At 36.7% G+C, this 25,550-nt stretch overlaps 1 protein-coding gene across 8 annotated transcripts; it reads right to left on the reverse strand.

Moving 5' to 3' along the window:
- Positions 1-12,786: 12,786 nt before the first annotated feature.
- On the reverse strand, positions 12,787-20,276 carry LOC145000755 (putative protein phosphatase 2C 40). 8 transcript variants are annotated; one of them, XR_013661342.1, is made up of 18 exons: positions 19,792-20,276; positions 18,635-19,002; positions 18,355-18,529; positions 18,218-18,257; positions 17,920-18,068; positions 17,195-17,757; positions 16,818-16,860; positions 16,567-16,723; positions 16,379-16,473; positions 16,180-16,227; positions 15,051-16,083; positions 14,857-14,967; positions 14,641-14,765; positions 14,322-14,575; positions 13,941-14,079; positions 13,719-13,828; positions 13,099-13,206; positions 12,787-13,028 (listed from the first exon to the last, which is right to left on the reverse strand). XR_013661342.1 is itself a non-coding variant. In XM_078960026.1 (16 exons), the coding sequence occupies exons 13-16, from the start codon at positions 13,981-13,983 to the stop codon at positions 12,834-12,836; spliced, it is 456 nt and encodes a 151-aa protein (XP_078816152.1). In that variant the 5' UTR covers positions 13,984-14,079; positions 14,322-14,575; positions 14,641-14,765; positions 14,857-14,967; positions 16,180-16,227; positions 16,379-16,473; positions 16,567-16,723; positions 16,818-16,860; positions 17,195-17,757; positions 17,864-18,068; positions 18,355-18,529; positions 18,635-19,002; positions 19,792-20,276; the 3' UTR covers positions 12,787-12,833. The 8 variants fall into 8 exon arrangements, 4 of the variants coding, with proteins under 4 accessions (XP_078816152.1, XP_078816151.1, XP_078816153.1 ...); XR_013661345.1 differs by lacking the exon at positions 18,218-18,257 and having other exon boundaries at positions 14,322-14,440; positions 17,864-18,068; XR_013661344.1 differs by lacking the exon at positions 18,218-18,257 and having other exon boundaries at positions 14,322-14,440; positions 14,580-14,765; positions 17,864-18,068.
- Positions 20,277-25,550: the final 5,274 nt, after the last annotated feature.

The raw sequence follows: 25,550 nt of genomic DNA on the forward strand, positions 1-25,550 counted from the left end.
CCTTATCTAAAGGACAAGATTGATTAGATAAGAGTTTGACGGCGTCTTTGAGAGCTACGATTGCAAACCGAATTGTATTTGTGCATATAGTTACTAGACTTATCCAAGTGGGAGATTGTTGGAATAGTGTCTAAGGCTACAACTATATTAGGCAAGTCTTTGACCCGGTTGTGCATGGTCCTTTTGGGTTGCCTTCACCATAACAACTTGATAAGATGATTTATTAAAATAGAGTAAATATTATTAATATATTATGAGAATAATATAAAGAATAATATAAAGAATAATATATTGTTATTTGATTAATATAAGTCATAGAATTAATTGGAATTAATTTGGTGACTTAAAGAGATTAATTAAATAAAAAGGGTATAAACTGTCAATTGTTTGATAGTTAAACTTTAGAATGTAAATGCATATTGATATGCATTGGAAGGATTCTAGAAGCTAAGGATTGCTTCAAATCGTCCAAGGGGTTATCTAAGGAATGGATTTGGATAGCTTTAAGAGAAGATTATCCAATTAGGGTTTAGGTTGTAACCCTTAAGGAGTCTACAAGTATAAATAGACCCTACGGCATAAGGAAATCGGTACTTCACCTAAAGTAGAGAAGCCCTAGCCGAATTCCTCCCCTCTCCTCTCTCCCAAATCATCCTCCTTGCTATTTGGTTTTTGTAAGCCATTAGAGGAGTGATAATTGTGACTCTAGAAGCTCCAAGACAACAAGATCAACAAGGAATTCAAAGGTATGATTCTAGATCTGTTTCAATGTTGTTATTCACCTAAATAGTCATTAGAAGTCTTGGATTCCAAGCATGTTTAATTAGAAAGCCTAGATCCAAGCATTAGGGTTTTGCATGCGCACATAGGAAAGTTCTTATGGCTAAAACCCATCAGTTATGACCTCAGATCTAGACTTTTCATGGCCTATTGAGACTTACTGTTGCCAGATTTATTTTATCGTATGGGCCTTGACACCTAATCCAACAGTCAACACCCCACTCTTTGGTCAAGATCTTGAGTATGCTAAGCATACATGCTGAGTATGCTGGCATACCCAACTAAGTCAACTCGGTTGACTTTTTGACTTTTAGCCTTGACAAGATTTTAACCTAGTATAACGTATGGGTATTTTGGGTATTTTGATTTATAGTTAAGTTTGGTCATTTTCCCATGAATAGGTGACTGGTAGAGCTGATATTCAGAGCAATGTCCTGTTCAGCTATCTTTTCAGACTGAGATGTGACTTTTTCCTTACTGTACTTGTGGGTCGAAGGCGCTAATGTCGGACCACTGAGTTCTATATCCTAGTTAAGAGGATGTTGGTATGTTGTATTCAATTGTTAGAACTGATTCCTGGTATATAAGATGTTGTTATGCGGTAGTGGTCTGTAGATATTCCTGTGAGTCTGTTGACTGCCAATATGATTAAATGTTTGTTGAATATTTGTTATCTTTTATATCTCGACATAGTGTGGTTGGGTTGAGACTGTACTACTTTATGCGCTCAGTTAATATACCCGGGGAAATCCAACCAGGAGGTTGTGGGCCAGGGCAATCCAACCGGGAGGTTGTGAGCCAGGACAATCCAACCAGGAGGTTATGGGTCAGGGTAGTCAAATCGGGAGGTTGTGGATCCAATATGAATTACGTAGGGTAACTGTGACAACGCGATATTTCGAATCAATGTAATGACCTAAAAAGTCAAGAATTGTAATCTCTTTTGATATAATGAAATTATCGTCAAAAATAAAATGTTCAAAAGACTCTACTGGATTGCATAAATGATAGATATCGTGTCAAGAGTTTCAGAAATATAAAGAACAATAAAATCTGAGTTATAACGAAGAAGTTATGACAAATCTAAGATTCACAGCAAAACCTTCAATACTGTTAAACGTAAAACGTGAAGTTTCAATACAAAAATTTGTAGCCTTAGGTATCTAAATGAAAATTGTAGATAACATTAAACCGTAAACGTACGTGAAAAGAGCGTCCATGTCTTACTTCGTATGAGGAAGTTATGATTTTTCCAAGTTCCGAGAATAGTAGTAGACAGCTAAAAACTCGAAATAAAGATCAAGAGACTTTTGGCCGAAACAACCTGAATGAGAATCGAAGAACTCAACAATAGTAGCGCAACGGTAAAAAGTCTGACGAAAACGCACGTCGGATGAAGAAGTTATGGATTTATGATGAAGTTTTCGTGTCCCGACCTGTTAAAGATAATTAATTAAAAATAAAGTCAAAATTAGCCGACGAAGTCTAAACGAGAGTTGTAGAGCATATTCTCACCTACGCGTGCATATATAGAATGTTGAAAACGGAGCTTGTACGTGGAAATTATGGATTTTACAAGTTTGAGACACAAAATCTAAGGCTGTCAGGCTGGCCACGACGTGGCACAGATGGTCACGACGTGGGTCCATGAATGATGGGTTTTCAGGCTTGGCAGCAGACATCTCATCCATGGAAGGGGATAGGATCAACTCCACAATGTGGGCAACCCTTTTGCCACGATGTGGGACCCAAAAATTGGGCTATAAATAGAGCTCAAAGGGTTCCGGGTTTCATTGCTAAATTCTCTTCTTTCTCGTGCCGAAGCTCTGCATTTAAACCCTCGAAGCCATCCCGAATCCCCGGTCTTCACATCAAAGTTCCAAAGGAAGCTTTTACACTCCCGAGATTCTCGAGAAATCAACTTTCTCAAGGTGAAGTTCTGCTCGGTTATCGTCTCACCTTCTTCAATCTATGAAGTGAGTTCATACCCCTATAACTACGTTTTCAAATATTTTGTAAATGCTTCTATACACTTTTAGGGGGGGGGGGATACAAGTACACACACGGTTATCCTCGTGTGAAAAACATCAATCTTTTGCTATACTTTTGTTATATAATAAATCATATGTGATTTATAACTATCGTACGAAAACGTTCTCATACAACATATCACGATAACACTTGTCTTTTTGGAATGAAACATGTTGTTATATAAATATCAAACACTTTATTTATATTTTGATTATATAAATGTTCAATAGTTTTATTACAAATGTTATACTTTACATACAAAGTCGACACTACACTAGGGTTTATCATACGAACGAATCACAGTTTTGGAAAAATTATAATAGGTATAGTTTACTAGATATTCATGAGACTTTACATACTATAAGTACTATATCAAGGAAATACTTTCATATACAAGAACGAATGGACTTTTCATACGTAAATCTATTTGATACTAAGTTTTGTGAGACATTCAACTTCATGTACTTTCAAGTATGCGGTTAAAGTCTTGTATTATATACTATAATCTCTTGTAGGGAGAGCGTGATACTTGTGTATAGATCTATACGGGATTGACAATACCGCACCTAAACTGTTAGCTACAGTTAGACCGACAAGTCTGGGGTGACAAACGTCATAACATTCCAACTCCTGAAGAACATTGTTACAGGCAATCTGGGTCAACAACATGGTTATAAAACTCACATGGAGTATTAAAATCACATTGATTTACGGGGTTATCAAATGCCTTGGTGATTTTATACATACATAAATCTACTATTCTAGGCATGAAAAACACTATTGCATTACAGTCTTGGAACTTTTAAACTACCACACACTTATGGAAAAATATAGGATTTCTAGAAGCAAACATTCAAAAAAGTTGGGTCTTGGTAGAAGACCACTTTTATACTAGTAGGAAATATGGGATTTTCTAGGAGTTTTCAATCATCTACAAACAATTTCATTCAAATTTATACAAACATTGACATCAAATACTTATGAACTCACCAGCTTAAATGTTGATCTACTCTTTCAAATCTACTTGTATTTCTCAGGGATTCAGTAATACAGGTAAACTTCAGCTTTTGGAGAAGTGACGCTAAGGCGTCGGTTTAAAACTCATTTTGTCATCATATTGTAATTTGTTTTGAAACAAGTATCATTCAACAATGTAACTTTTAAATTATATATATGATGGTTGTTTTACTTTCTTTACTATGTATTCAACTGTTACGATACTACATGAAGTCATCCGCCCTGAAACGATTCCGCCGTTTTGGTTTGGGGGTGTGACAGATTGGTATCAGACTGTTGTTTATAGTGAATCGAGTGTATCAACCCATAAAAGATATACAAACTATAAACACAGCGGGATTAAAAATACTCTGATCAAGAGTTTATACTTTTAAATACTAAAAAATTCAACCAAGTATACATACCTGCATTCATAATAAAATCAGTGTCACTAGGACAGAACAAAAGTATTACGATTTTTGAACATCACAAGTAGACTCGGGGATGTATGGTCAGTTCTAGGAGTGACATAGCCTGATCAACTATATTGGACCGAGAAGTGATTAGCATATGCCCGAGAATGGTTGTGATGTGGCAACAAGTCTAAAAACTTACCAATACTACTACAATGAAAACATTAGAACAAAACATAAACCTAAAATACTATAGGAGTATTTTGTGTTACCATAATTACTTACATGAGAACTAAAGGATTTCATTACTAGGTCAATAGTTGCTAAGTGGATATGCTAAGGTTATATGTCACTAGGATGGCATAGACTTAGAATCTGTGACCTTTGCTTTACTCCCTGCTCCTTGTGGGTTTGGAGTTAGGGTCACTTATTCGAAGGTCTATCATGTTTTTATTACATATAACTGGTATGCGCTATAAAAGTATTGAGGTAACTGATAAAGATCATCTTATAAGTATCCAATTAGTACATTGATTAATTATTTCTTTATCCCCATTTATCGCGAAGATAACATGGTTGGATTCCATCCCCACGACAACTCATACTTCCATAACCAAGGTAATGGAGGATGGTCTGAAGCAGAGATAGAGGATGATCACCCAATCCCTTTGGATGATCACCAGGCTGAAGGCTATTCTGATGGTTCAGAATCCGAGCCTGAGGTCAATAACCTACCCCCGGTGGCTCCTGTCCCAAATCCTAACCCTTGTCCGACTTTTCAAGGTCCGACGCCTTCATGGGTGGAAAGCATGGAAACATGGAGCCAAGAGCATAATCAGCCCATGCCATTCAATGGAGACCGAAGCTTTTATGACCTGAGCAAAGGAGGCTCAGCAGACAGAGTCTTGCCAATCCTGGTCCACAGAGTTGCCCGAAACAAAATTCAGGGCAAGACAGATCTCCATCGAATCACGGAGGTTAACGCCAATGTGAGAATGCATACCATCCGCACCATTCAACTGGAGGATGCTCGTGAGAGATCTAGGGGAGACCACGAGTCCCTACAACAAGAGCTAGCTGAAACTCGAGCTGACGTCATAGAGCTCCGAGTACGCCAAAGCGTGTACGAAAGGCACCTGCTTGATGTGGAGCGTCAGCTGGATGAACTAAGGGTTCACCCAAGGGATAACCATCACCAGTACGAGATATTCTACCCTTTTTTCCCTGGTATAAGGAATCGACTTCCTATCTATGCTCCAAGTAGCACTTTTCTAAGTAACTATCCTTGTGCTGTAAGTACTTTTAGTTAGGCCTTTATGCTGTCAAAACTTTTCTACTTCAGATATGATGTAAGACCTACTCCAAGGTCAATTTTCCCAAACTTATTACATCCTAAATATCAATGATATTGACAGTCGCAAATTTCTAATGGGTTTTGAGCATTCTAACACCCCTAAGTGTACATGCAACCCTAGAAAAACCTTGGATCTATGTTTGTCTAAAATACATGCAAAATATGGTTTCCAAGGTTCATAATCCTATCTAGCATACATGGGGAACTTTTATCCTAAAAGGATGGCTAGAATTATATACCTTGTAGTTGATTTTGATTCCTTGAAACCTTGTGAGCCTAGCACCCCAAGTGCGATGCCTCAAATGCTTCACACAACACCAAATTCCTTGGAATGACTTTTGAGAGAACGCACACACTTGTAAAATCGGACTAGCCCTCTTATGTTATCGTGTAGCCAATTTTGGTGGAGAAGGTGTTACTTATATAGTGTGACACATCTAGGGTTACACCATGTAAACCCTAATGTGTCATGACACTTCATTTCCATGACCCATGGGTTTGTAACTCCCATGGGGCATCCATGGAGCATCATATGGGTTTAACCCAACTTGATAATCCATGGAGCCTTTTAGCCCACTATACAAGTTATATATGATTTACATAATCAACCCACATATTTAATTAGTTATCTTTTGATCACTTAATTAATTCCAAATTAATTCTTGATCAATACTAATTAAATAATACTATTAATATATTAGAACTTATAATATATTAATAAACCACAAGTGTTATTTCTCTCATTTAGTCTATCCAAATGCATGATGCCATGCAACCCAAATGGACCATGCCGGGTCGGGTGAAGTACATACCAGAAATAGTTATGGACTTAGACACCTTATCCAACAGTCTCCCACTTGGATAAGTCTAATAACTATAAGTTCAAGTATGAATTCAGGAACCAATCAGCAATCGTAGCTCTTTCAAGGTCTCTCGGAATTGAGAAGATGATGATATGCCATTTAAGATACGTGATCATATAATCCTCTCTTCTAGATATTAGCCGGACAAATACATGGAACAATGTCTTACTTATTGTCCAGCAGTTTGTTTCCCAATTTGTTCTGACCGGGCCCGGTACATAGGTCAAAACAAAATCATCGAGGGGCCTAGATATCGGCTTCTAATCCAAGAAGGAACAGATAAACTTCGACTCATATGTTTTCTCTACTACTTATTGAATTATACACAAAAGCACGTTTTATAACATCGAGTTACCAATGCATTTTCGTACAATCAATGCATAACCAACTCATAGGCAACAAATCATATCTCTAGGTTTGAAGACTTATATGATATTACCGTCTCACGATCACTCGAGATAAATTCCATGAAGTGATACCAGTGAGCGTGGGTTGAGTCCAATGCTTAGAACTTATGAGCACTCATGAGTGTTGTAGCCATGTCAAACAACTTAGACCTCTGCAACCAATCATGACAGTCTTGATTCATACCTACTTCCGACATATGATCGACTATGGAGGTTCGAATAATATGATATACCAAACATAATTATTCTGGAAGTCAAAACATGCAAAAGAAATATAGTAAACGATTGACAAGAGATAGCAACACTTTACTCATAAATAAACACAACTTTTATTCATCATCAAATGTCAATTACACTTTACAAATTTCAAAATTATCTAAGTACTAAAACTTATATCATCCTTCAGCCCTATGCTTCGAGCATGCTGGAGATGCTTAACCTGAGTCAGTCCCTTCGTGAGAGGATCTGTTGGATTCTCATCCGATGACACCCTCTTTGCCACGAGGAGTCCTTCTTCTATTCGATGTTTGATGAAATGGTATTTTCTGTCGATGTGTCTGGATCTCCCGTGATCCCTTGGTTCCTTGGCTAAGGCAACTGCACTTTCACTATCATAGAAAATTTCCATTGGCTCCTTTATAGCTGGTACAACTCAAAGGTCTCCAATGAAGTTCTTCAGCCATATCGCCTCCTTTGCTACCTCGCTTGCTGCTATATACTCTGATTCGCAAGTTGAATAAGCCATTGTTTCTTGCTTGGAACTCTTCTAAGAAATTGCTCCTCTGTTTAAGGTAAAGACCCAACCTGACTGAGAGCAGAAATTATCCCTATCAGTCTGAAAGCTAGCATCACTATACCCTACAACTCTCAAGTCATCACTCCCATCGAGGGTAAGGACCCAATCCTTGGTCCTCCGTAGGTATTTGAGGATATTCTTTACCGCAGTCCAGTGTGCCTTGTCAGGGTTCCCCTGATACCTACTAACCATGCTTAAAAAAAAGGCTACATCAGGTCGAGTACACGTCATAGCATACATGATCGATCCTACAGCTGAAGCATAAGGTACTCGACTCATTTATGCTATCTCAGCCTCAGTACTCGGGCTTTGTGTCTTACTCAATCTGGCGTTACTCTGGATGGGTAACTCTCCTTTCTTGGAGTCCTGCATGCTGAACCTCTTCAGCACCTTATCCAAGTAGGTACTCTGACTAAGTCCAATTAGTCTTTTACTCCGGTCTCTCAAGATCCTTATCCCTAGAATATAGGCAGCTTCTCTTAGGTCCTTCATAGAGAAACACTTCCCAAGCCAGGACATAACTTCCTGCAATGTTGGGATGTCATTTCCTATGAGTAGTATGTAATCCACATACAATGCCAAAAAGCTAACTATACTCCCACTAGCCTTGACATAGACACAAGATTCAACTTCACTCCTAGAAAAGCCAAACTCTTTGACTTTCTCATCTAAGCAAAGATTCCATCTGCGAGGTGCTTGCTTTAATCCATAAATGGATTTCTCAAGCTTGCACACTCTATTAGGGTGCTCTGTATTGACAAAACCCTCTGGCTGACTCATGTAAACATCCTCAGCCAACTTTCCATTAAGGAAAGCGGTTTTTACATCCATTTGCCATATTTCATAGTCATGAAATGCAGCTATGGCTAACGTAACCCTAGTACACTTAATCTTGGCTACTAGAGAAAAGGTCTCATCATAATCAACTCCCGAAGTTTGAGAGAAACCCTTTGCAACCAGTCGTGCCTTATAAGTGTGTACATTACCATCCATGTCGGTCTTCTTCTTGAAAATCCATTTGCACCCTACAGTATTACGACCTGGTACATTCTCAACCAAGTTCCAAACTTGATTGTCATACATAGACTATATCTCGCTGTCCATTGCCTCTTTCCACTTGGCTAACTCAGGGCTTGCCATGGTTTCCGCATAACTGTTAGGTTCATCCAAACTTACCAATGTCTCATCACTGATAAGTGTCTCACCTTCCGCAGTAATATGGAAACCATAGTAATGTTCAGGTGCATTACTAACTCTCATGGAACTCCTCAGAGGTATAGACTTGTCAATTGGCTCAACAGGAGTTTCCTCCTCAGGTTGAGTGCTAGGGTTTGAAGTTCCTTCACCACTTGACTCTTGAATTTCTTCAAGGTCAACTTGCCTCCCACTGTTTCCTTGGCTTATGAACTCTCTCTCTCTCTCTCTCTCTCTCTCTCAAGACAGCCCTCCTAGCTACAAAGACCATATTTTCACTAGGTCTGTAGAAGAAGTAACCAAAGGATTTATGTGGGTAGCCGATGAAAATACACCTCTCACTTCGAGGTTTGAGCTTATCAGGAGTCTCGCGTCTCACAAAAGCCTCGCAACCCCAAATCTTGATGTGGTATAGTTTGGGTACTTTACCAGTCCATATCTCATGAGGAGTTTTGACAACTTGCTTTCTAGGGACTTGATTAAGGATAGGGGCGGCAGTCTCTAAGGCATACCCCCTAAATGAGATTGGTAGCAAAGCTCGACTCATCATGGAACGAACCATATCCAACAAGGTTCGATTACGCCTCTCATCCACACCATTCAACTGCGGTGTCCTGGGAGGTGTCGATTGTGAGACAATCCCATATTCCCGTAGATAGTCAAGGAAATCTAAACTAAGATACTCACCACCTCGATCGGATCGAAGCATCTTAATGTTCCTGCCCAATTGATTCTCGACTTCCTGTTTAAATTCTTAAAACCTTTCAAAAGTCTCTGACTTATGCTTGATTACGTAGACATATCCATATCTACTGTAATCATCAGTGAAAGTCAAATAATAACGATTAGCATCCCTTGTGGCATGTTTGAAGGGTCCACACACATTTGTGTGTACAAGATCCAACAAACCTTCACCCCTCTCACAAGTACCAGTGAAGGGTGACTTTGTCATTTTTTCAAGTAAGCATGATTCGCAACTATCATCTGACTTTAGGTCAAATGACTCCAAGATTCCATCCTTTTGGAGTTGGCCTATGTGTTTCTTGCTTATATGTCCAAGACGAAAATGCCATAATGATGCTTTATCCAAGTTATTATCATTAACATAATCAATAAAAAATACATTATTTCCTAAGTTATCAACCACAAATACAGTTTCATACACACCATCACAAGGTAATGCTTTAAAATAAAGAACATTATTAAAGAAAGCATTAATCGAACCAACTTCATGATCAAATGAAAAGGTGAAACCTTGTTTATACAATGCATGAAAGGAAATAATATTTCTTGCCATTTCTAGCGAGTAACAACATTTATTCAAATCTAAATTAAACCCACTACTTAGCAATAAAGTATAAACTCCAATATTGGTGACAGGTAAAGCTTTCTTATTCCCCATGATTAAGTTTATTCTTCCATGCTCCGCATTCTCACTTCTTCTTAGTCCCTGCAAATCAAAACAAATATGAATTCCGCAACCGGTATCAAGGACCCAAGAGTTAGAATATGGTGAGTTATTAGATAAGATAGTGTAAATACCTGCATGATTGGGTTTAACTTTCCCATGCTTCACATCTTGCTGGTACTTTGGGCAGTTCCGCTTCCAATGCGACTTTTCATGGAAATAGAAGCATTTAACCTCTTTTGGGTCAGAAGAAGGAGTGACGAAACCTTTCTTGGTTCTACTTGAAGAAGAGCCATCAAGGGTCCTAGCCTTGGTACCCTTCGAAGAGCTCTTCCTCTTCTTCCCTCTACCTTTCTCGATTGCCAAGACAGGGGCGGAGTTTCGAGTAGGAGTAGGAGTGTTAAGAACCGACTTACCTTTAAGACCTGTTTCTGCGGTCTTGAGGAGTCCCTGAAGTTTGCTGAGTGTGACTTCTTCCTTATTCATGTGGTATGTCATGCGGAATTGATCATAGCACGATGGTAAGGAGTGCAAAATGATATCTATTGCAAGTTCCTCAGGGAAGTTCACATTAAGCTTCAACAAACGATCCACATACCTTTGCATTTTCTGCATGTGGCTCGTGACGTAGTCTCCGTCCTTCATCGTGGTTGTTATCATGGAGTAGATGATTTCATACCTCTCTTGTCGTGCACTTTGATGGTATTTTTCCATCAAATCTTGGTGCATTTCAAAAGAGTAGAAGTCCTCATAGGACTTTTGGAGTTCTGTTGTCATGGTGGCCAGCATGATGCATGCCATTTTGGTAGCATCCCTTTCATGTGCCCGGAAGTCAGCGATCTCCTAGGGAGTTGCAGTGGTCTCATCAATCTCCTTAAGCTCCTTATCGAGGACATATTCTTTGTCCTCGTAGCGGGTAAACATCCTAATGTTTTTGATCCATTCATTGAAGTTGGATCCATCAAATGTGACTTTCCCACACAAGTTCATAAGGGTAAAGGAGCCATTAGGATTAGAGCCAGAAGCAGCATTGTTTGAAGACATCTGAAAGAAGAGGACAAGATTAGTTTAGATATTAAGAGAGTGCTTAATAAAACACTATAATGTAATATTAAGGCTAAGATCCAATCACAAGATATTATAACTTAGAAGAGGTATGTCGTAATTCAAGCTATAACATATTTGAAAGGTAGGTGAATGACGAGTCATCAATTTCCACCATGAAAAACGAAATATAAATATTAGGTTTTTAATTGGTTCTTAGAAATTCTTAGATTCTTTTGAGATTCAATGAACTTTTCAAAGACATATTTCAATCTCGAGTGTGCCCTCCAAGTTTTGTGACTGGGATACCGAGGATCACAAAACGAGGTGTGAAGTAACCATGCAAATCACTTGGTACCCTTAAAATTCATCACTCAATCGATGTGCCAGTTAACCACACACGCTCTGCCGATACTATGATAAACCTTAAGTCACCCTTTACCTCCGTTGTTAAGTCCAAGTTAGTGTGCCGGTTAACCACACACGCTCCACCAACGACTTAAATAAAGTGTAAAGTGTAATTTCATGGATTAGCACCTTATTCACATTTTTCCTAAAGTAACTAAGATTGGGAATTTAATAAAACATTTAGTTACTTTATAATATTCATTATACTTTTAATGAAAGTTTATAAGTCCTTGTCCTACCCATTCGGCTAATGACCCTCCACCGATCAAGGAAGCGGTGGGTGAGAGTGGACACCCATTAAGTTGCCATTTTATAGGCAACAACCTTATACCCCCCTTATAGACCGACTTCGTGAATGAGGCATACTAGCGGTAAGACGACTTGATCTTATACATATATATATATATATATATATATATATATATATATATATATATATAAACTTATAATATTATAAAGTATATGGGTTTATTTTTAACTTGTAAAAATCTAAGGGTTGGAACTAAAGTTTATTAAGTGACTTTACATGTTCCAAAACTTGAAGGCAAGTTTTGTAACTTTACAAAACCTTTCACATTCATAACTTATTAGTCATTAAAATGAAGACTCTTCATTTTATAACTTATGTGTTCTTTTAATAGCTTTTAACACAAAGAGACTTTTGGTTATCCACTACTAGAAAAACAGCCTTTTACGACGCTCATTGCGCGTCGTAAAAGGCTCAAACGACACGCAAATGGCGCATCAAGGAAGGCCCTGTCATAAAGAAAGACGACGCGCATTTACGATGCTCATTTACGACGCGCAGTTATGAGACGCGTTTACGGCACACAATGCGTACCAAGGAAGGCCCTATCATAAAGGAAGACGACACGCATTCGCGTGTCGTAACCTTACGACACGCGTGTTAATGACACGCAATGCGTATCAAGAAAGCCCCTGTCAAGAAAGGCCATGTCATAAATGAAGATGACACACATTTTTACGTATCATAATTTTAAATGTTTAAAATAATATATTTTTTTTATAGATTTACTAATTTTCAAATTAAATTTGCATTTAATGCCTCATAATAGAAAATAAAATATCATATACAAAAAATATAATTCATTTCATAAAATTTAATGTCATACAAAATATCATATACAAAAAATAGAATCTATTGCATAATATTTTATTACAAATTTGACATTTTTTTGTTTCCGTACTTTGACAATTTGTGTTGCTGCTGATTCCGGAGCCAATCCGGGACTGCATTCAAGAGCTAATTCAGTGGAAAGAGCATCCCAGACTCCATCACTTGAAATTACAAGCAGCCCACCAGCAGAAGATAGCTGAAGATCATGAATAAATAAAAGTTGTTAATAAAATGAGGAATAAATTGAGTTTAATTACTAAACTAACCTTCACTTGTTTGACATGAGGGACTGGAATAATGAACTCCCCAACATCTCTATCTCCAATAGATCTTGAAAGGCATAACCCACCTCGCCAACATTTTAAAGGACATTTCTATCATAAATATAAAAACATTGGTAAGTTAAGGGAAAACATTGGTAAGTTAAGTAAGATCCCATTTAAGTTGTAGCATATGCAAGAACAATTTGACACTATCAATGGAACTCTAGGATAACAAATTTTCTACAATTACACAACGATTCTGTATCTACAGTCCTGCTTGCTCTGCAAGATTGATGTTTTCATAAAAAAAGTTGGGAATTTAGAAATTTTATAAATTATACCAAGTATTGATGTATATATTTGAACAATGTGCTTGGAAAAGGCCACATCTATGGTAGGAATTAAAAAATTAATACACTCACACAAGATTATTAAAAGTTAATTTAGAAATTTTATAAATTATAATAAGTATTGATCTATCTAGTCCCCATATGCAACGGTTAACAGATACTGCTGCATCCTTTACCAAAGTTGTCTAGACATGAATTTGATGATAATTCATGTTAAAGTTAAGCCAGTTTACAAAATAGTTAAAAATGATAGAATAAGTAATAGAAGCTTACCTGAAAAGGCATTGAACAAGCAGATAAATCCCAAACCTTGAAGGGTTTATGCACCATTCTTTCTCGAGTTCCAATCTCCCAAATGCTTATTTCACCCACATTTGTTCCAGCTGAAAGCCATGAACAATCTCATTACCTCTTTTTTTAAAGGAAGGAGGATACAAAAGATTAAATCAATTTGAGAAATTGTTAGGAATTGAAGCAAATAGATTGAGGACCAACCTAAGGGAATAGTTTGGTGTTGAGGATGGAAGTCCATTGACATGACATTTGAACCCTGGATAAGTAATTGAACCACAGTTTTTGGAAGATCATCTAGTGAGTATGAATTGGGAGGATGAGTTGAACCAGAAAACGACACCTATTCAACATATTAGATGATGTCAGTTCTGAAGGAAATATAACAAAGATTAAACCAAAAAAGGAATCTTATTTTCTTCATTTTTGGTCCTTATTTTGAGGTCTTTTTTCGGTAACTCGGTTTTGTAAAATGACCATTTTGCACCTACTTTTATAACTAGAGTAAACTGCAAATTTGGCCCCTTTGGTATCTAATTTTTATATAATTATTTACAATAGTTGTTGAGTTTATAAGGAACATACCAGAAGGAAAGTACGATGCTATAATCGTTGATTCTTTTGATCCTGTGGGTCCCACTCAAGAGCTTGTGGAAAGGCCTTTCTTTGAGATGTTAGCAAAAGCTTTAAGGCCTAGTGGTGTTCTTTGTAACATGGCAGAAACAAAAAAGAAAGAAAGAGATTTTTTTTAATGCAAGTTATTTGGTTATGCAGTGGTGTAATTGGATTCATGTGGTTGTTGTTGGGATTCTTGAAATATAGCCATAAGGGGTGTATACCTACATAAAAATGAAGATGATGATTATCATGATGATGATGATGGTAGAAAAATGATGTCATCTACCATGAAGTTTTTGCATGTGCATCCTCATCACATATAGGTGGATTTTTTACTTTACGTGATTCATAACAGGAAGAAGCTTTTTGCCATTACTTTCCAGCAAATACATTCAGTCAGAACAACCATGGCTGCAGGAATTTTAAAAGAAAAAATTTAGGATAACAATTTATTAATGAAACTACATGAAAAAAACAAGTTTAGCGCAATTTGTATACACACATTCCCAAACTTTTTTATCTCTTTCATCATCACGATAGACTGGTGCAGCAGACCAGATAAAAACACCCCCAGGCCTTAGAATCTTGTTTAAGTTCAACATTGGTTTTCCACCTGTAAATTTATTAGCAATCAACATTTAATTTTAATGGTGCAAAACATATTATTTAAAAAAAATAATGAAAGAAGTAATCAACTGCAATGGCCTCGAAGTTTGTGATGGTGGTAACTAGGTTTCAGGCGCGGAATAGGAGTCGTCGACCACATAGATTACAAGAAACAGGAGCAGATGCGACAGCTGTGGTTCTGGCTAAGGTTTCATGAACAGAGGCTCTGATACAAATCAAAAAAGTACTAGGAAACCCTATACTTTAAATATATCTAACAACATGTATTATTACTATCTACTTGTCTAGTAATGACCTCAATTTATATACAATCTTTGGCAATATACTTTACTTTACCCATATAACTAGCAATGTATTATCATTTTCTTCACACATAATAAATAGCAATGTACTTATAATTATTATCCAAAATAGCAATGTAGTTACAATTATTTACCAATAATAGCAATATCAAACAAATAAAGTACAAAGCCTATATCAGTAGCAAAATATGTAACTGCATGCTATTATAATAGATAAAACAAAAGGTACATTTTGCTTTTGATTATAGAAATGTAAGTACATTTTGGAAACATTATTGTAACAATGACACAAGATAGTGAAAAAAGTGAGTGTAGGAAATATAAAATCACTACACGACATCGGTGTTGTCCGGAAGCATCTATCCATAAAACATGAACAAGAACAATCTCTTGTTGTGTAGAGTTAAGCTCCTGATTATTGGACTTTTTTAAGGTGTCAGAAACATGTCTAAGAACCCTAGATGTGGCATCACTATCAATCTTGTAGAATTTTTTTGAATTTTCAGAAAAGATATCAGTAACAGCTTCAAGAGCTTCAGGAATCGAGAGATCACCCTCATTGCATGCATCGCGTAGAATAGAGAAAACAACTTCTCGTGCCCTCTTTGCACCTGTCATGCCAACATCTCTTTTGAATTCCTCTTGTTATATTCGCAAAATCCGGCGGAATTGGAATTCAAGATTCCATTCCATGGCGTTTCTAGTTGCCAGATGGACATAATTCAATTGTGTCAAAATCCTTCAAAGTACATGTTTGATGGATTTCACTATTCCTATGGGAGGGTGGGAGGTATTCAGTTCTGTTTTTTATTTATATTAGAAGACCAAAATACCCTCGTTATATATGTGCTGAAATAAATAAATAAATAATCTATTATAGTTCAGGTTTCACAAACCTAAGTAAAACGTTTCAGGAAATGCACATCCATCGGTGTTGAACATCACTTGCATATACCATTTTGTTCCAACATAAAAAAATGAGTTTAATCAAATGACACGTATTAAAAAAGATAGACTTAAAACAAACACAAGAAATAGAAAAAGAAATGGAAACGGAAATAAATATTTTAAATGTAAGAAAAATCTCATTATCACCTTTTTTATTGGCGCTAACTCTAAAAGTTCTTTCACTGTTGATATCATGCCATGGACACTAAGCTTTGGAATTGCAAACCAAAATCAAGGTAAACCTGAAATCGATGATGCCACTTCTTTTATAACCTCATATTTTGATATCAGAATTAGGATCTCACTTATTTATCCTTTCATTTTAAAATTTTGACCTGATGATATATGGATGCCAAATGTGATGCTTCTCTTGAAAAAGGGTAGGATGCATGTAACAACACTATTCGAGAGTCCAAGAATCTAGGGTCTTTTAGAAGATTCCGAAGATGAAGGGGATTAGCCAGCCTCAAATTCAAATCTTTGTCTCCAAAGCTACCAAAAAAAATCAATACATTTTATTCAATCCTAAAACATATGCACATTTGTATGTTGTAATCGTAAACATCAACCAAAAGTAAATGATTACCTTCTGCACTGGACAACAATAGACATCTCGAAATAAAATGAATCTAAAAAAGAAAGAAAAAGATTTTCTTTGGTTTAGCTCCAAAAAGGGATCTTTTTATTACATTTTTGGTCCCTATTTCAACGTCTTATTTCAGTTTTGCGCCTCTCTCTCATCCCGTGAGTTGAAGTCCGTTAGACCCATGTAAAATGGCCATTTCACCCTTACATTTATATTTGTTAATAACAGTTTATAAAAAAAACATATAAGAGTAAGCACAAAGTAATCATTTTACAAGGTTTAAAGGACTTCAACTCATAGTGCGAGTAAGGAGGAAGAAAACCGAAATGAAACCTCAAAATAAGGACAAAACATGAATATGTAGGAGTCAAACATACCAATTTCCCTGAAATGACACAAAGTGATTCAGTGTTTACTGCCCTGCTTTCCCTGCAAAGTTAAACTCATCAAGTAGGTTTGGTTTGGCTATATCTATTTTTTCATGAATCTGTAGGAGTCAAACATAATCATGGAATTTGCAGCATCTGGATTTGCAAGTAGTTGTTTTGCAACAATGTATCCTACAATTGACCATGTTTGAAAAAGGCGTGCTTGTTTCCCGATAAATCTTCCTCTTTTGGTGTCATAATATTTTGGCCATTTGTCTCTTGCTATTCTTCTTTCAGCAACTTTTACTGCATTTTCAGCAGTTTCAGGCCTATTCATCTTTATGCTTGCCATAGTCAGCTGAATAATAATAACACAAAGAAGAAAAAAAAGTTAGGAATTTGTATAGAAGGGAATGAATGATTCCATTCCTTCTTCAATTTCATCAATCCAAAGAATATTTTTTGGACTTTGTACACATTAGCCTATCTTCCTTCTTTGTACACGTGGGCTACATAATGCCCACACTGTATGTTGCTGCCTATGTGGCTCACTAGCCCAATCAGACTATATTCTGCACACACACACACAAATTAAAAATTAAAAACATAAACTAATTTTCCTAAATATATGCAACAAAAATATTTAACATCTTAAATGAGAGACTTAAATAAACTTACTTCCATTTCCATCGGGTAATGTGAACATCTTAAAGGAGAGACTTAAATAAACTTACTTCCATTTCCATCGGGTAATGTGGGGTCCACAGTGGTAGTAGTGGGTCCATCTCATTCAGTGCTGAGCGAATTGCTTCAACATTTAGTCTGATGTTGTTATCATCTCCTTCAAGGAAACTACCAGAGCCCCCAATAGGAGATAAAGATCCTACAACAAGTCAACAACACTTTAATTAAACACAACATACTTAACTCTTTTTAATTCTCAACTTTTGATATATATATATATATATATATATATATATATATATATATATATATATATATATATAAAACTTAGCATCAACAGCAACCAACTTGTTATCAGAAATCTCAGCAATGGGACAAACAACTTCAACTGTGTAATAAAGAAAGAAATAGATGGAAGAAGAAGAAGGTTGTTATATTTCTTGCACTTAAAGTAAATTATAAAAGAATGTTGAAATTGTAGTTACATCTGGGATAAATTCCTCTGGCGGAGCATCAAACAAAGAATCCTCGAAGGAATCGAAGAAGTCGGACTCTGTGATACCGGTTTTTTGGGCCATTTCAATCGGGATGCTTCTACTTCTGTTTCTGCACCATACCCATCAGCAGGAGGTGGCAGGATTACAATTCCAGCTGCAGAAACTGGTATCCAAAGAAAGAGTAGTAATGGTATTTATAAAAAGCAAAATTTTAGGATGTTTGTTTTGTTATTAGACCAAAAAAAAAGGAAATCTGAAACTTACTTACCAACATCAGGAGCATCAGATTCCCCTGAAGCAATAACTTCTGCAGCACAGGCTTCTGCTTGAAGATTTCAGAGACTGATTTGTCCTACTTGAAGATTTTAGAGATGATTTAAGCCCACCGATGCTACAACTTGGCTCAGAGGAACCAATCTTTGCCTTGCACATTACATGATGATGATGTTTTCATCTTTTCTTTATTACTATTATTATTAATATTAATATTATGGTTCATTTTCTTTCTATTACTGCTACTACTTTTTGTTTCAGCTCCTTTTCCTTTAGATATGCTGTATCCATCATCTTGAGTAATTATGGTACTCATGAAATCTATCTCACCAAAGATGCTCTCTTCTTCCCTTTTCGACCTCCCTGAAAGAGATACTACAGATTCATTATACCATAAAATGAACATCAACAGATTTTTTTATAAGGCTGCCTGTATTTATTACAAGGACAAACTATGTCACTTCTTTACTTTTGCTTATACCCATCCATAACCAAACTATGTACACAACCCAACCCACTTGTTGCTGGGATGACAGGGCCATAACTATGCCACCAGCACCACAATGCATTTCACACATTTTCATTACATACATGTATTCTTCAATGAACTGTAAATCTAGAGGCAGGCACACACACGTAATATATATATATATATATATATATATATATATATATATATATATATATATATATATATATATATATATATATATGTGCATACAAACAACACTGGAGAAACAAATCTTGAAGTCAACACATACGATTAATAGAAACTAACGACATACATGATTCTCCTAAATTTAACATTGAAAAGTTCACATAAGATATTACGAACACATAATCCAGATCCACCTACCCATGGTAGCAGGAGGTGTCACACACCGGCGGCAGGAGGTCACTGGTGGTGGTCTTATGGTGGTTCACAGTGGTGGACAAAAAGAAAAAAAATCATGTACACACAAGCTAATGAATTAGAATATGAATCTGAATACCATACACATTAGAACACCCACACATACAACCATAACCACTTAATGGTGATGGGTGGTGGCAGAGAAAAACGCCAGAAGCCTAGGCTGCCGACCATGGTGTTAGGTGGTGCTTCGCGGGGAAAACATAAAAGAAGGAGAAGAAAAGAATAGGCATCGATACCTTAGACTAGAGAAAAGTTTTTCCCGAGGTCCTCTTCCTCCTCCTCCCTCGATGGTGACTCAAAAATCCGATAGCCTCATACAAAGACTTGAACAACTCCTTTTCTAGCCGCCAAGACGAACGAACAAAAGATTAGGGCTGTTTTAGGTTGCTAAGGTTAGAGGGGATGTATGAACTAAATATGAGCAATCGAACCTAACAGAAAAAGCCCTAGGGGACCCCCGTAGAAATGTGGCCGCCAATTAGGCTTTCATCCCAAGGGTACCTGACGTCAAAATGTGGCTGCCAATTAGGGTTTTTCTTAATGTGGAGGATGTAGTTGGAGGTTCTCTTGTAGAGAAAGCTTTAATTGTGATGGATGATCGAAGTAGGGTTGGGGGTGCTGGAGGTGGGTGAAGACGAAGGCCATAGGGCTTCTTTCTTGCTAATTCAACGGTAGAAGGTGGAGGCATCAGCAGAGGGAATAAGGGAGACTGAGATTGGATCGAATGGGGGGGGGGGGGGGGGGGGGGGGGGGGGGTTGTTTTAATTTTTGGGGATTCCATTTCCCCCCAAGGCTATTAAAAACGCGCGTTGCGTTAAAAAATTATAAAGTGACATGCTGAGATGACGCACATTTTATATTAAGCGCCCTCCGTGTTTTTATTCTAACACAAATTGCAGGGCACGCAAAAAACGCGACCTAAATCCTTCAAAATTTTGAAGAAATGACATTATTTTTACCTCACACACTTTTACGTATCGTAAATCCGTGCGTGTCAGAAATTGCGCGTCATTAAAGGCCTATTTTCTAGTAGTGATCCATAACTTGAGGACAAGTTATGGACTCCATTAAAACACATAAAGATCATGAATTAAACATTTAAACAAGTAATTCCTATGATCTATTAAAAACTTAAGTTTCAAGAACATATGAACACATATAATCATGAAAAAAATGATATTAGCCATTGTAAATGGATTAGAACAACCATTACACCATCTAAAACAAGTTTTATAACACCAAAACAGTTCAGGGTAATGTTTCTAGTCCATTTCCAGCAGCACAAATCGAATTTCTGCATTCTGCATGTCCAACTCGTCGAGTGCATGAACTGACTCGCCAAGTTGGTTGCATTTTCACTTGGACTCGTCAAGTCCTCCCCATGGACTCGTCGAGTCCCCTGAGTAGACATCAAAAAATCGACTTTCAACACTATTTTGCATCAAGTATTCACAAACAAGCCTAGGCTCTAATACCACTGATGGGTTTTGAGCATTCTAACACCCCTAAGTGTACATGCAACCCTAGAAAAACCTTGGATCTATGTTTGTCTAAAATACATGCAAAATATGGTTTCCAAGGTTCATAATCCTATCTAGCATACATAAGGAACTTTTATCCTTAAAGGATGGCTAGAATTACATACCTTGTAGTTGATTTTGATTCCTTGAAACCTTGTGAGCCTAGCACCCCAAGTGTGATGCCTCAAATGCTTCACACAACACCAAATGCCTTGGAATGACTTTTGAGAGAATGCACACACTTGTAAAATCGGCCTAGCCCTCTTATGTTCTTGTGTAGCAGATTTTGGTGGAGAAGGTGTTACTTATATAATGTGACACATCTAGGGTTACACCATGTAAAACCTAATGTGTCATGACTCTTCATTTCCATGACCCATGGGTTTGTAACTAATGGGTTTTAGCCATAAGAACATCCTATGTGCTCATACAAACCCTAATGCTTGGATCTAGGTTTGTCTATTGTACATGCTATTCATCCAAGACTTTAAAACCCTAATTCTAGCATACAAGTAATCATATTAACATAAGAAGTAGGTTTAAGATATTACCTTGATTGTTATGTTGCAATAACAATCTCAAATCCTTCTTGTATTGACTTTAGAAAGCTTAGAGTCACAAATGTTACTCCTCTAATGGCTCACAAACACCAAGAGCAAGAGGATGAAGAATAAGGAGAGAGAAGACACCCAAAAACGTGTAGAAACCCTAAGGATTTAGTTGCCCACATTTTTTGGTGCCCAAGGGGTCCTTAAATAGTAAGGCTATTAGGGTTATCTAACAAGGAAACCCTAATTTGGATGCTTAGGCCCTAAGCAATCCATGGACTCCTTTCTTAAAGGCCTTGGATGATTTCTAATGAGTTTCCCCCATAGAATTCGTCCACTCCTCTCATATGGAGTCCATTAGCCCAATATTCAACTATCATACAATTAACAGTTTTAATCCCTTAAGTTTAACTAATGTCTTTTAGCCACAAACTTAATTCTTATTATTTCTTGACTAATATTAATTAAACAATTGATTTCTCCTTTAATATATTATTCTCATAATATATTAATAAATCACAATTAATCCTTTCTCTCCCCAATTCATCCTATCAAGTTGCTTTGATGAAGGCAACCCAAAAGGACCATGCACCATCGGGTCAAGTACATACAAAAATAGTTATGGACTTAGACACTAATCCAACAGTCTCCCACTTGGATAAGTCTAATAACTATTATGCATATGACTTCAGATCCTGATCTGTAATTGTAGCTTTCCAAGCCGCTGTCTACTCTGATCTTATCATATATGTGTGTCCTTTAGATAAGGGATCATATATTCCTCCATTCTAGATATTATCGTATAGACTGAGACATGGATCTAAATCATTCTCTCTGTCTATGTGCTGTTTCCTGAATTCAGATTTATGACGACTGACAACAGACTACAATTGAACACATCAATTTAGTATCGGCTTGGCCAAGCGCTTAGGTGTCATCACTAAATCATCGAGGGGCCCACAGATATCGCTTTTATCCTACTTTAGATAAAAGGAACGGATAAACTTTGACTCAATGCTCGCTTGCACTTACCAAATCACACGCAATAATATGTTTTATAATACCAAGTTACTGGTGTGTTTACATGTTATCAATGTGCAACCGACTCGTAAGATACAACTCACACATCTCGGTTTCAAGAATATAAGATGTTATCGTCTCACTAATCACTCGTGATGAAATCCATGAAGTGATCCAAGTGAGCGTGGGTTTAATCCAATGCTCAAATCATATTCACAAGCGCTCATGAACGTTGCAGCAAACAATTGCTTACGTCTAATACTCTTTAGACAATCCACACACCAATTAACGACAATCTTCTTTCATATCTACTTCCAACATATGAACGACTGTGGCCCGTTTGAATAATTTGACTGTCCTTAACCAATTAAATTATTCAGGAAGTCAAAACATGCAAAGTGAAACACAAGAATAATACTAATCCCATATGGGTAATCAACTTCTTACTTGAATTATTACACTTGTCCCATGCTCATGCACACAATGTTTACCTATGGTTCTTACTTTGTGAAATAGATCAAATGAACACATTTCCAATCATACTCATTTTACAACTCCTAATCCTTTTCACAAGTGAAAGAATATCAAATTCTGGCCACTTATAGAATATGTTAGATTCTAACATTTTATGCGATGATCCTTTCGTAATGTTACTGCACTAAAGTCACAATGACTATTGCCAATGATATTACAAAGCTCTCTATCGGAAATTGTTACAAGACAATTTCATAGATGTGATGTCTCTCACTCAAAGTACATTCCTTTGAACATCCTTTTGCATAAAAGTTTCTAATATAGACATTGATTCTCAATATGCAACTCCCAATATGGAAACCTTTCCATACTTACCATATCACAACTCATTCTTAATAGAATCTTATCTATTCATAATAATGTCGATACGCTCCATCCAATATCATACTTCCAACTACTCACAAGCGATCAATCCTCAGCAAGCTTTGGATCATCCTTTGATAGTTGTTTAATTATCTTAGTCAAAACCGATTCTTGTCCTTTTCCCTCTAAATGTGCTGGACATTTGGAAAATTTTAGAATGGTCAAATATTATAGCATTTGCAATTCGATCTTATACCCAAAGCGTACGGGACACGATGCATAATGTCTTACAGGAAGATTTAATACTTTATCAATCTTCTGTCATAATATTTTGTGTGCTACGTTCTCACATTTCGAACTATGAAGAGGAGTGCCGTAATCATAATCGAAATTTAAGAACACACTATGTATCTTTGACTAAAAATATTAACATTCCACAACCTAAGCCTTTATATTTGAAATGAAGCATAATATTCTCTCCCTTAATTATAGAAAAACAACTTTATATGCAACTACTTTGCAAAGTATGACTCTTGTTTTCTATAATTAATATTGCTAACTTGTAATACTTCCCTTAATAATCATACCAGCACAACTTTTGTGCTCCCACTATCATGATGAATATTATCAACATAACACTTATGCTCCCACTAGCTTTGACAAGCATTCAGAAACAGCTTAACTTTCAGAAATAACAATGCCTGTTGAATTTCTTTAAGTTCATATTTCTAATACCCAATGCTTTGATAATCTTTTATGTCACATCCTGAAAACCGAAGGCGGAAACATTTCCGGGGTTGACTCCATGTTGAGTATCAAATCCAATGCACATAGTAAGTAAAGTAGAACAACCATATATTACATATTGAAAAGTTTTGTAGTTGTTACAATAGTAAAGTTATAAAGTTGTGATACATAGTATATAATAACAAAATGAACTGATCTTCTGTGCACTCCAACCTGGAACAAAATGATCTTCGGATATCTGTTCTAATGTTGACCTGAGAACACAAGCGGCTTGAAAATCAGCATAATGCTGGTGAGTTCATAAGCAGTTTTTGTTTTATGAAAATGTTCGAGTTTCCTTTCTGTTTCTGAAATGTTACGCACACCAAGAAAATCCCATATTTTCTTAAAAAGGTTGGTTATTGTTTCTCAACATGTAAAGTAAAGTTGTACATTGAAAACATGTTTACCCTTGTGAAAATGTACAGTTAGGTTATCTGGTTGGATATACTGTTCTGGTTAGGTACCAATGTATTCCCAGTAAAGTCCCATACCTTACTGATTGTGTTTTACCTATTGTGAAAGATGTAAAGTTATCCGGTTTGTTACCCGTTTCTTGTTATGTAAACGTTCCCCAGGAAAGTCCCATACTTTCTTGACTGTTGGTTATCAATGTAAAAGATGTATTATGTTATTCATTATTACTATATAGTAAATCTCTGTTATCCTAATTGCGAGTTCCATAACCATACAATAGACTAAATGTGGCAATAAGTAGTCCACATCACCTTATGACTCTCGTCACCCTTGAACCTTTCGGTTCGACTGTAGCTAGCAGCCAGGTGTGGGGTAGTCAGCCCCGTATAGATCTATACACTCAAGTCACGCTCTCTAAATCCCAGAGATTCTGGTAACGGGTGTAGTCCTCCACTCGCGTATCTCTGTGGAGTGTTCTCCGAGGACGTGTCTCCAATCATACGGATTAACAAATTTACTAGTAATAATATGATAGTCCTCCACTCGCGTATTTCCGTAGAGTGTTACCAAGGACAAAACAGTGTACAGGTATTATGTTCAAATGTTCTAATGTCATGCTTTTAACTGATAAAATGTAGAAAGGCATTTGAGAAATATATGAAAAACATAACAGTTTAAAACCCATTTCACAAATATATGTTTACGTGATCTGCATGTTCAAACAATTATCAATGGTAGTAATCAGTGTTAAAAGCATATAAAATGTGAAACACACACATGAAAACAAGTTTTGAGTACAAGGAACCTCTTGTACTTTGCTTGTGTTCCCCCCCCCCCCCCCCCTAAAAATAGTTAAAAACAGTGAAA

Source organism: Lactuca saligna, chromosome 6 (genome assembly GCF_052625555.1).
Source record: "Lactuca saligna cultivar CGN05327 chromosome 6, ASM5262555v1, whole genome shotgun sequence".
NCBI lineage: Eukaryota > Viridiplantae > Streptophyta > Magnoliopsida > Asterales > Asteraceae > Lactuca > Lactuca saligna.